Source organism: Cucurbita maxima, unplaced genomic scaffold (genome assembly GCF_002738345.1).
Source record: "Cucurbita maxima cultivar Rimu unplaced genomic scaffold, Cmax_1.0 Cma_Scf00023, whole genome shotgun sequence".
In the NCBI taxonomy this organism is placed as follows: domain Eukaryota; kingdom Viridiplantae; phylum Streptophyta; class Magnoliopsida; order Cucurbitales; family Cucurbitaceae; genus Cucurbita; species Cucurbita maxima.
Window position 1 is genome coordinate 3,165,588 of NW_019272039.1, and position 12,282 is coordinate 3,177,869.

Here is a 12,282-nt window from a genome sequence, read left to right on the forward strand (position 1 = left end):
CACACATAATGTCTAGCTCTCTAATGATATACCATGTAGTGCGTTGTCAGCCTTAAAACGTGTCTATTTAAAGAGACTCCAAATCTCACACAGAGATAAGAGATAGATATTGAATTTTAAAATGTGAGTGTAATAAAAATGATATTATCTTGTTTTTCTTTTTCTTTGAATATATACTAATAAGAATGTATATATATATATATATATATATTTGAAAGGGAGGTGGAAAAAGAAGTTTGATTAAGAATTAGATATACGATCCTTTTCACTGTTCAATAAAAGGGGAAGCTAAAAACCGACATTATAAACAAAACCAACAACATCCGACATTTGGTCAGAAATTCTGTAATATATAATATATAATCTTCTAATCACTCACCTGAAACTGAACATATTTTACAACGCCTGTACAACAAAATCCTATAAACGCCTACCCTAAACACCTTCATCTCCCTTATCATATGGACGTGTGTGTTTTAGTTGATCAGAGATTTGCAGTCATTGCTGCTTGAAGATGCTCCAGCGATCCCGCCGATTGACTGACGACAACGGTAGCAGCTCCTATGAAAGATTATGGAATTTGGGACACCAAATCAAATCTTTTAGCCACCCACCTCTCATTCCTTCGGCAGCAGAGGGCAATCAGTAGTTTTGAGATTTCTATTTCAACACGTCCTATTATTATTGACGTCTACCAGTCCGGCTGGATGGCCCATGTAAGAGTTTCACAAACCCAAGGAAGCTCAGCTTCCCATCGCTGTGTCTAATCCAATCTTGAAGAACAGAATGAACAGGGACCGAAGGGCTCAGACCAAGTTCCTGAGAAGAGTCAACAGCATCAAATGATGATGGTTAAGAGTTTCATCTTTTTATCAATAGGATACGACTCTCTAAGTTCGAATTACAACGCATAGTTAACACGTGATTGATTGAACGTACCGAAGCTAGTTCCTCGATCATGATCGCCCTATTTCCATCCTTCTCAAAATGTTCGTAGGCACTGTGAGCAAGTTGTTCCCAGTGACTAAGGTCCTCCAGTTGACGGACACTAAGTGTAGCTGCACAGAACTCCTCAAAGTCCATCCTTCTGAATTGCAAGGCGTTGAGCTGCCAGGAAATAGAGGTAATCAATATGATTGAGATTTTATAAAGCTAAGAAGATATTATCACGCCACGAACACGTCAAGTAGCTTACCGATGTCAAAAAGTCAATAATTCGTGATTCTTTCATTGCCTCTGTTCCGTTTTTCATCAGAGTCTGGCAGTAAAACAATGGGATCTTAGAAATAATAACAATGGCAGAAAAAGGAAAGAGGAGAGGATGATCCAAACCTCTTTTATGTTTTCCAAGCTTATGGTGCCATTTTTATTTGGTTCCAGGAGTGCGAACTGAATTTTAAAATAGCTGAGTTCATCTTCAGACAATGTCTTTGACAATGCCTGCAAAAAACCATGGAAAGGAACTATAAGAAACAGAAAGAAATTCATAACTTCTCCATGGGAGGTTTTAACATTTAATCTTGTTTCGCATCATGCCCGTTTTCGACCTCAAGAAACTCTCATAATTGAATGGCACAGTACTCACCTTTAGAGCAGCTTTTCTTAGAGAAGATGAACACATATAAGCTCTCATAAGCTTAAGCAAACGTACATCAAGAGGAATTTTTACTTCTCTACAATCTTTAAACCAAGGATGGCCTGCATGTACATACTCGAGTTGATAAGTAGGAATCAAAAGGAAAAAAGAACTTCAAAGCTCAGAAGTACTCACTTAGAGCTTGAGCAGCACTCATTCTTTTCTCTGGGTCTTTATTCAAAAGGCGCTTAACAACATCTTTAGATTCAGGAGACAAAGATGGCCAAGGTGGATCCTCGAAATTTGGATCAACCTTCAAAACAGACTTGAAAATGCCAGACTCGGTCCTTGCCCAGAATGGACGGCTGCCACACAGCAGAATATATGCAATCACACCAATACTCCACATGTCAGCCTCCGTGCCATAAGATCTACGTAGGACTTCAGGAGCTACATAATAAGCACTGCCAACAATGTCGTTCAGCCTCTCATCTGCAAATGAATCACAACATCACAATCATACAAAAATTCAAGAATCATTACAGGAAATTTCGACTATTTGGGGAAAGCAAACAAACAAACCTGGTTTTACAAAATCTGATAAGCCAAAATCTATGGCCTTCAATTGTGAACTTTCATCCTTCCACGCATATAAAAAGTTCTGAACCAGCAAGCAGCTATATTAGGTAACAACTCCAGACAGATTCAAGGCAAAATTGGTATTTGTTTACCTCAGGCTTAAGATCCCGGTGCACCACCCCTTGGAGGTGGCAAAATGCAGCTACATTGAGGATTTGTATCAATACTGATCTTGCATCATCCTCCGAAAATTTCCCGCCTCTGTGATGATTGAAAATAAAAACATCGTCAACCAGTCAATTTCAAGTCCAATAAAATGCCCAAAATCCATAAAGCATAACGACTCCACAATCGATACCTGGAGAGTATTCTATCCAAGAGCTCTCCTCCTTCACACAATCTGAAAATTTCATACAAAATTACAGTCCCTCAATATAAACTTCGTCAAAAAATAACAGTTCCAGAAATGCATGTTTTTAATATAAACGAAGAGTTTAGAGCTTACTCCATTACTATATAGACATTGTCATGATCTTCACATGCATCATGGAAATGCACTAAGTTTTTGTGTCCACTCAAAGCTTTCAATATCTTCACTTCCCTTCTGACATCCTCAATGGCAATGGCAGTGGTCATCTGACAACAGTTCATGACACAGGATCGGTTAATCAGAAACAAGCAAGTCCAATTCAAAAGGATGCTACCCACTTTCACTGATATACAAGATCAAAATGTTGTATTATATTCTACCTCAAATTAAGATATTAATTGAACATTAACATACTAAATAAGGGGATCGAATGCATCCCAAAGTCCATGGTTTGCCAGCCAAACCAGACTCACAAGACTGAAACAATCGATCTATGAAGTCAACTCTTAAAACACCCAAGCTTTCTATATCATTTGGATCTCTGTGAAAGGATGTTTCTGGTTGTTAGCTATGGTGGAAAGGAGGATATCACAATAATTTTTCCAGATCTCATCAACATAGCCTCAAGAATATCAAGATCAATCAATGATTCATCCTTCTTCCAATAATCATGAATTCATAAAAAGGGTAATATAGTTGTGCAAAGTAGAAGTAAAATTCAATACAAACTGGGGAGAGAGAGCACACCTTGGCTTTAGAGATGACCTTCACAGCGACTTGGTGCCCCTTAAGTTCCCCTTTCTTGACCGTCGCTCTGCATGTGTGCCCAAAATGCCCCTTCCCCACCTCTTCTCCGAGCTCATACTTGTTCCTAAAATGCTTCGAGAATCCAAAGCTCTTGTCAAGACCAGGCCCATCAATCTCCTTCCCCTCTGGAATGGATGCCTCATTCGGCTTCACTGAGCCGTGGCGTCTAGCCAATACAGCCATTAGATGTTTTGCAGGGGACGGCGGCGGAAATGGCTTCCTGAAGAACCGCTTGGGCGTCGAATTGGAGCTCACATTCGCCGGAGATCTCGACGGAGACTTCTTCGAGAAGAGATAGTGAGCGGGACTCGGACTGAAAAGGGGGAAGTAGGGCGACTTCTTGGGAGTTTCCAAGTCGAAATCAATTTTCTCTCCCTCCCTCTCATTGCTGGGGTTTTCGCCATCGACTGTGGCCGGAGGTAGCTGCAACGGCAGCGGACCTTGAACCCCTTGAACTGAACCCCCCTTCGGCGGAACGGCAACGATCTTCATCGACGACGGTTTGGATACACAGATACCCATGATTTACGGCCTAAAACTCCGTAAATCAAACACTGGAATTCGAAGACAGAACGTCAGGTAAGATAATGCACATTAAAAACAAAATTCGCAACTATAATCTTGACTTCCTGGAGAGATAAGAATCTAAAAATGGAAATGGAGCTCTTAATTGTGTGATATGGTGCCAGAGAGATGGGAGATCCAAATCAGAGAGGCCAAACGAGGATGCCCTCCACTTTTAGATTTGAACCCCAATTGAAATAAAGGAACAAACCCACCAAGAAAAAAATAAAATTTAATTAAAGGAAGCTCGGATGAAACATCCAATAACGTGACACTCAATCAATCCATCCATCACCAGCTTAAACTTTCTGGTTTTAAAAGGCAAAGCGGTATTGTATTTTGGTGGCCAAGGAAACGAGTGGTCAAAAAACATACACCATTTTAAAATTTGGGACACTTGGCGAACATCTGGATGGGGATTAATTTAAACATTTAATATTTGGAAAGTTAGTTAATTTACCACTCTGTGTATATTCTTAATATTTGTAATTTTTAATAAATAGTTTCCAGAAAAGGCAGCCGCTGCTCTCCTTCCCTTCCAATGCAGCATCCACTTCCTTCATTTGATTACATTTTAAATTTGTTTTGAAATTATTGAGACTAAATTTCTCATTTTATTTTTTAATTTTGAGTTTGACTTTGACTTTTTAGCATTTTAGTTTGAAATAATTAAGAATTAGAAAGGATTGAAATAATTGGTTTTTTTTTTTTTTTTTTTAGTTTGACAGAGCAAAAGAAATGGCAATTCCTAACAAATACTTGGAATAGGGGAAGTTGGGAAAGACCGAGTAATGGGGTTGACCAAAGCGTTCTCGGGTCCAGCTCATATTTAAAAATAAAAAGAAAATTGGTGGGAAAAATTTAATTATGGGATTAAATAAAATTGATAAAATAATAAATAAATAATATTACAAAAGTCAACCCAACCGACCTAAAGAATAAAAAAAGTTTGATCGGCAATGAGCAAATCTAATTGGGTCATGTGGGCCATCATCATTCTTTCTCATCAACTTCAATTTTATTTATTATTAATTGTATTTGGGACCACTTTTTCAGTTTTTTTTTTTTTTAATATTTATTTTATTTTACATTTGAAAAAAATACATAGACAAATTATGTAACCTGGCAAATAAACTATACATAGCTAGCGACAAATAATTATAGAGTAAATAATATACTAATTTTGTATGTATTAAAATGTACAAAAAATTTTGTATATAAATTGGAAGTGATGATTAGAAGCTTAATTGGTCGTAAACGATCATATTGATAACAACAATAACGCCAACCAACATATAAAACTTGAAATTAAAAAAAAAAAAAAAGTGATTAGTAATTGAGTCATATTAGAAAGTAGTGTTTTTGAAGTCAATCATTTGCTCTAATATAACAGCACTCATAAATTAGGTGAAAAAAGAGAGAATAATGGGATTAAATGAAGAATTAATGTTGCTATGTTTTAAAATAAAAATAAAGAGAGTGTCAAATACAACTTAATCAAGTAGTGATTTCCAAAACTTAAACCTAAATAATTCATAAGATAAGAAATTATTAATCAATTTAACTTCCATTTTGATTACAAACTTATTTTTCTAATAATTTAACTAATGTTTCATATCATACATGAAGATATATTTTTAGTAATATTCTTTTTAATTTTAAAAAACTGTTAAAATGCGTTTTAACTTTTAAAAAACATTCAATAATATATTTACTGTTAAGGTTTATATGAAAAATATTAAAGTTTTGTCAACCGTACTTTTGAAAAGTCAATTAATTAAACAACTCAAACTTGACATACAAGTAATCTTTAAGTTGGAAAGGCAATGGTAAAAACCACCTCTTATACTGAGAATTATTTTAAATTTAACAAATAAATTAATTAATTAACACCTTTGAAAGGTCGAGGGAAATTTTTGAAAATTTTAAAATTTAATAAAAAACAAAACTATTGTATTATTTTTTTTTTTTAAACAAAGATGCTTTTTCCTATAATTTCTGTAATTTACGATTTTACAGATTGCATTTTGAAAGACATGGAATTATAGTATGAGAAAGAAAATGGTTTGGTAACAATGAAATGAAGGTTGAGGAATCAAGTTTGTTGAAGACGGAATTGTTGGAGGATAATGACATACGCTCTTACGAGTGCATGAACCGAACAATGAAGCATATGATGACACAATGAGCGGCTGATGGATTTAAAGCGATGGCCTACCTCTTCCTCAACATCTAATTTTTATATCTCAACTGATTCTCAATCTCATTTTCTACGCAAATGACGATTTTTTTTTTTTTTAAATTAATCGCCATCGACAAAGCCAAAATTAGGAGAAGCCTGGCCGGCAACCACCATTTGGCCCAGAAGAAGCCAACTTTTTGAGAACAGATATGATTACCACTGAAGGAGCAGTTGTGTTGTTCTTCATGGCAGCTTGGTCCGACTGTCGAACCTGCTGATTGTGTAGGCGTCCAAGGGGGCCACTTAGTTGTTGGACTCATCTTCATTTGAACAGCTGCTCTGCAAGTTCCATCGCAGCTTCACGTCCACCAAAATTTCTTAGGACTTGGAATTCAATTTGTGTTCTTCGCTTCTAAATTTCTTAGGATTAGTCTGTGTTAATATTAGTCTGTATTTTGGTTCTTTGCGCTTTTAATTATCTTATTTTCATCTCGAATGTTTACTTCATTAGCAAGAATCATAAATTTGTATCTGCACTTGTACTAAAAACACAAGAATCAGAAATCATGTTGCTGAATGTATCAGACAAAACAAAAGAATTGTCTATTGGAATCAAACAAACGAAATTTGCAAGCAATTGCTGTTGGACCATATGATTCCATTATCAAACCTCTCTGGTATATACAAATTCAAAATTCAGATTGAAGTTGTATAAGGAAGTGGTGATTTGGAATGATCAGTGGATGTCGCCATTACTGAAGCTCTAAAATGGAAAAAACAGCATGCATAATTGTTTCTCAACTTCCACTTCAGGGAAGACTTCCACACCAGAAGCTTTTACATTTCAAAAGAACATATCAGAAGGAGAAAAGAAAACCTACATGAGTAGACAACAATCTATGCCAGAAACTCACCTACTAGGCACACCATCTGAATCTGGCTTCTCGTTCTGAAGCTGATTTTTCACCGATACTTCAGCCACCCCTGCCAACTGCTGGTCGATTGAAGGTACAAGCAAAGCCAGAGGCATGCCTGGCGCAGATACTTTCCTTCGCTATAATACTGCATGGCTCATCTTTTATTGGTTTGATTTACATAGCCGAGCGCATTTGCAGGGGAATGCATACTTTGGACTGAGCGTGGAGGAGACAGTAGTGGAAGGGCCTCAAGGGTAGAACGGGGGGAATAACGAGACATTGCTGTTAAGTCAGAGATTTCATAATGAGATAGTGGGCCAATCACACTGGGAAAGAAGAAAACAATAACGTATGAAACTAGGTCATGCAGAGCATTATAATGAATGCATTAACATTCATGGACTGGAGAGCATGGGAAAAAGCAACTCTTGCCTCTCGGAAGCTAATTTTCCCTTGGGATTTTGTGAGCTTGGAAGCATGGAAAGCTGATCAAATTTACTTGAAAACTGTTCACTTGGGCTATAGCATTTATCCTGGTATCATGAACCACACTGTTACGAAAAATTATAAGTTAAGCCCGGGGCGAGGGAGGGGGGATTGCATCTGTGTTATGTTTACCGTCGAATTTGATCCAGCTACGGCCAGCGAGAAAGATGGAGCTTCTGGATTCTGCAAGTTTTTCATAAACGGATGTTCAAGCAGCATGGCAGCAGTCGGCCTCTCTGCCGGATTTCTCTGAAAGCAGCATTTTAAGAACTCTCTGGCTTCGTAAGATAATGATTCAGGTATTGTTGGGGCATCTCTCATGACCTTAAACATTGCTGCAGCCTGTATTAACAAATGAATTTGTAACCACCAACCAGTCTACCGAACTCATAAAAAATAACTACCAATGATCAATTGAATATGCAATTCACCAATTGGCATGTGTGGAAAAAAATGAAAATTCTATCTTAGTTGATGCAGCTACAAGCACATGCCAAGTTATCCAACACTCACCCCTTCATACTCGCTCCAAGGTGGCTTGCCAGTGAACATTTCTATAATAGTGCACCCAAGGCTCCAAATATCAACAGCCAGGGCAAGATCAGAGTTGTTATCTTTCTGCATCACAGACAGAAGAAGCTGCAGGAAAAAAGACAAATTTCAATCACTTCCATCATTGCTAAATAGCCAATCCAAGTAAATTATTACGTCAGTGATTGCGGTCATTAAGAGAAACAATAAGCCAATAACATGTCTAATGTGGGAACAAGAAGATACCTCAGGAGCCATCCAGTATGGACTTCCCTTTAAAGAGAGATCAGCAACTTGTCCTGTAAGCTGTACAGATATATATCAGCATCATTCATGTCTAATCCTACAAGAATAAACAATTCTCTCTCCAAAGGCAATTCAAATTAACACCATCTGAAGTCATTAATCCTAACAATCATGCAGCAACCAATTTGTAAGAATCATTCAAACAAAGATGACTTTTCTCCGAACTTTGGACTGCTCGACATGATACTAAAGTTGAGAGTGCCTAGACAATAACATTACACAAGCTGAAACAAATTGAAAAAGTATATAGGTTGTGAGCACTAATTAGACCATGTTTGCAGCAATTGACTAGAGCAAACAAATATTATACTTTTCCTCGACTGTTGTCAACATCAAGAATAAAGACACAAATGGGTGAAAAGAAAAGGTTCGACTATCGAAAGTAAAATATAAACCCAAACTCAGAGATCAATGCCATTAATTTATTGAAATTGGCAAAAATACAGAAAGAAGAGGGCTAAGTAACAGATGCTAAAAGGAGGAAATAGTAGAGGGAAATTCGCACTCAATCTCAAACTTACATGTTTAGCCATTCCAAAGTCAGCAAGCTTGACAACCCCACAAGAGTCTACAAGCAAATTAGCACCTTTAATGTCCCTGGATAAATGAAAAATTAAATCCCCAAACAGATATAATCATATAGACATAAAATAAGCTTACACGCAAGTCCGTAATTATTTTCTTTCAAGATTAAGAAGATATTTGAAGATAGAAACTAAAATATTCAAGCATTTCTTTCTTATTTTCAATAGAATTTTTATGGTCATCTTGATTTTACATGTCAACCTGAAGACTTATTATCAAACGCATCAACACAAATGTTCCATACCGATGTATAGTCTTTGTGCTGTGTAAGTAGGCCAGCCCTGAGAGGATGTGACGAGTAAAATTCCGAACAACAGATTCTGTCATGGCTCCACAATGTTCACGGACATATTTATTAATTGAACCAGGATGAACATACTCCAGGTATATATACAATCGATCTTCAACCTAAATAGACCACAGCGTAAGAATTATATTTAGATATAAGATTATAAAAATGAACAACTTTAAAAAGTTGCAACAAGCACGATAGTTACTTACAACATCACTGCCATAGTACTGGACAATATTTGGATGCTTTAGCTGGCTCAGAAGTTTGATCTCCTGTGACAGTTAGAAGAAGAGAGGCAAAGCTAAACAAGATCAAGTTTCATCCTGCCATGAGAGGACAAATGAGAAACTATGGCACTTTAAAATAGTAGAAGATTAACACCACATGGATGAAGATTGCTGACGGCAGTATTTAAAAATAGCATGAGCCAATTTTAAGCCTGCCTCAATGAAGACTAAAGAACAAGTCACAGAAAAACATTTCATCATTTTACATAACAGGTTGTAGCAAGTAGGACGTCAGATAGGCACACCTTCAATCTTACATAACAAACAAGAATTTGTCAGCCAAATGCTTGTCCACTAATATGAAAACTATTGAAGAAGATCATCCTACGATCATATAAGGAAGATCTTTCAGACATGCAAAAAAAAAAAAAGTTTGTGACAAAAAACTAAAAGAGTGTGCAACTGTGCATATGAGAGTTGACATCAGCTCATATGAATATTGAAATTACCTGTTCTAATTGCTTTATACATTCAGCCGATTTCGGATCATCAGGAAATAATTCAACTTCCTTCATTGCACATAAAGATCCATTTTCTCTAGAGGGAGTAAAAATTACACAATCAGTCCGCAAAAGCAAATGACAATAACAGAAAATGTCAACGGAACTCATATTACCTGTTGCTTGCAACGTAAACACTACCAAATGTGCCCCGGCCAATAAGCTTTCCTTTCTGCCATTGATTTTTCTTTGAGATTGCCTCAGTTTTAGTGTTGGCTTGTGTAATTGGTGTTGATTGTAAAGGCATTGAGGTTGATGGTGAAGGCATTGGTACTCCAGGAGGAAGAGGTAAAGGGTGGACACTCACAGGACCAGCAGTTTCTCGATGCACAGAACGTGTTTCAAGGGAAATCTTGGTGTGCAATGGAGATGCAGGTCCTGTAGGACTTCTGGGATCTCGGTGGGGACTTCTACCTCTTGGACTATGCATTCTTGGGCTATGCATTCTTGGGCTATGTGTTGTTGGGCTATGCATTCTTGGGCTATGCATGGGAGAACTCTCAGAGCTAAAAGTGGAGCCATCAAAGAATGCAGGAGGAACCCTCCGCATCATTGCTGAGGCTGGCAGCTCGGGAGCAGACCAGACGTGATTTCCTACTGGAGTCCCATAATGGAAATTTGGCAGCTCAGGTGCAGACCAGCCTTGATTTCCGACTGGAGCCGCCTCATGATGGATATTTGAAAGGTTAATGGAACTATTTCTTTGGGGACTGAGTGCAGGACTTGCATAAGGACTAGTAGGAGCACTTCTACTGGGAACATCAATCCTGAAACTGTTCCGCGATCTTTGCGGATGTCCTAATGCATCTCGACTCGCCCTGCTAGACGACCTTGTCTCAACCTGCTCTTCTTTCCTCTGCCTCTCCCGGGAATCAAATATACTGGTTTATTCGATTTAACAAAAACAAACTCATAATGGAAACACACAAGATAATTCAATAATCAACAAGACCTAACTTATTACACCATCCTCTAATTGACATGAATGAGATGAGACAAGAAGCATATAACCATCAAATACGGCATTTAACATTAGGAGTAGAGAGAGTACGAAGAACATTCCAGTTCGGGTACCTTCTAATCGGAGCGCTATTGGAGACCCCACCCCCAATCTTGTGAGCAGGGGCAGTTCTATCTCTATCTACATCGCGGTCGTCCCCGCCTCGACCACGCAACACCTTGGGCGACGGAAGAGGGCAATCCGCATCTCCACATCCAGAATTCGAATTCGAAATCCCTTCTCGACGCTGAAACGTAGGGGAAAGCTCCGGGAGCGGCAACGGCACGGCACGATCCTCAGAGGTACTAGGCGATTTGGAGAAGGAGACGGGCTCGGGCGTAGTATCGGACCATTTAGGCAAAGAAGCAGCGGCGCGATCATGTCCGCTTAGGTTTCGAAGCTTCCTTTGGCGCGAATACTTAGAGGCGCCAAAACGCCAAGCAATTCTCCAATAATTATTGTCGTCGGAGCGAGTGGAGGCAGTCCTTCTGGTGGGAGAATCGCCACCGGTGGCGGTGCCCGGAATCCTGACTATGGAAGAAGGGGTAAAGGAGATGTTAGGCAACCAACGCATGGTGAACAATGAATCATTGTAATTCTATCATGGAATGGAAGAGGAAGAAGAAGAAGATTGAAGGAAAGAGAGAGTGACGTGAGTTAAAGAACGCGGTTTGCAACGTCCCCCCATTCCAAACGGTAAGGAATTCCCCATTTGAGAGGTCAATAATTCGCCATTTCTGTAACGAAGTCAAAACTCCCAACAGGCTTACACTTCCAGACAAAGAAAAGATTAAAGAACCCCATAATCCTCCATGTTCGCCTATTTTACAGCTAAATATTCCTTAATCTCTCTGTACTATATTATCTTCTTCCTTTCTTTTTTTTTCTTTCCCTCTCCTAGTTTTGTAGCTGTCAGTCCCAACGTCTTCAACTTCAATCTCCTTCCAACCCATTTTCTTTTCTTTGTTCTGTTTTTTTCTTCCATCATAATATACCTAACCCATTATTACTCATGAATTTTAAAATAGTATTGAAATACCTTAACGTAATGTGAACAAGAAATATGCGGAATTAAATTAATTTGGTTGACCTATTTGAATTTGAAATAATCTATTGCCTCGCCGGCACATGATTGCTTTCATCTCCCAAGTTAATCAACTCCTCCTCCCTAACATCCTACAAACGCACTCAATCTATCACTTTTTTTTTTTTTCATTATTATTATTAAAATCAAATCGGATATAATTTAATTTCCTTTGTTGTTTACTACAATAGGTTCACTGAATTCATCTCATCTGTC

At 38.0% G+C, this 12,282-nt stretch overlaps 2 protein-coding genes across 4 annotated transcripts; both read right to left on the reverse strand.

Moving 5' to 3' along the window:
- Positions 1-220: 220 nt before the first annotated feature.
- On the reverse strand, positions 221-4,195 carry LOC111497146 (CDPK-related kinase 5-like). The gene is made up of 11 exons (XM_023147819.1): positions 3,273-4,195; positions 2,661-2,791; positions 2,514-2,555; positions 2,308-2,416; positions 2,159-2,237; positions 1,772-2,068; positions 1,586-1,698; positions 1,333-1,440; positions 1,196-1,258; positions 940-1,107; positions 221-819 (listed from the first exon to the last, which is right to left on the reverse strand). The coding sequence occupies exons 1-11, from the start codon at positions 3,852-3,854 to the stop codon at positions 682-684; spliced, it is 1,830 nt and encodes a 609-aa protein (XP_023003587.1). The 5' UTR covers positions 3,855-4,195; the 3' UTR covers positions 221-681.
- Positions 4,196-6,625: 2,430 nt separating this feature from the next.
- Positions 6,626-11,938, reverse strand: LOC111496962 (mitogen-activated protein kinase kinase kinase 5-like). Of its 3 annotated transcripts, XR_002720536.1 has the most exons (12): positions 11,057-11,938; positions 10,099-10,863; positions 9,932-10,019; positions 9,405-9,467; positions 9,148-9,311; positions 8,840-8,915; positions 8,259-8,318; positions 7,995-8,120; positions 7,614-7,823; positions 7,428-7,528; positions 6,993-7,321; positions 6,626-6,912 (listed from the first exon to the last, which is right to left on the reverse strand). XR_002720536.1 is itself a non-coding variant. In XM_023147551.1 (11 exons), the coding sequence occupies exons 1-11, from the start codon at positions 11,554-11,556 to the stop codon at positions 7,150-7,152; spliced, it is 2,325 nt and encodes a 774-aa protein (XP_023003319.1). In that variant the 5' UTR covers positions 11,557-11,938; the 3' UTR covers positions 6,626-7,149. The 3 variants fall into 3 exon arrangements, 2 of the variants coding, with proteins under 2 accessions (XP_023003319.1, XP_023003320.1); XM_023147551.1 differs by having other exon boundaries at positions 6,626-7,321; XM_023147552.1 differs by having other exon boundaries at positions 6,626-7,277; positions 11,057-11,937.
- Between the last annotated feature and the right edge of the window lie 344 nt (positions 11,939-12,282).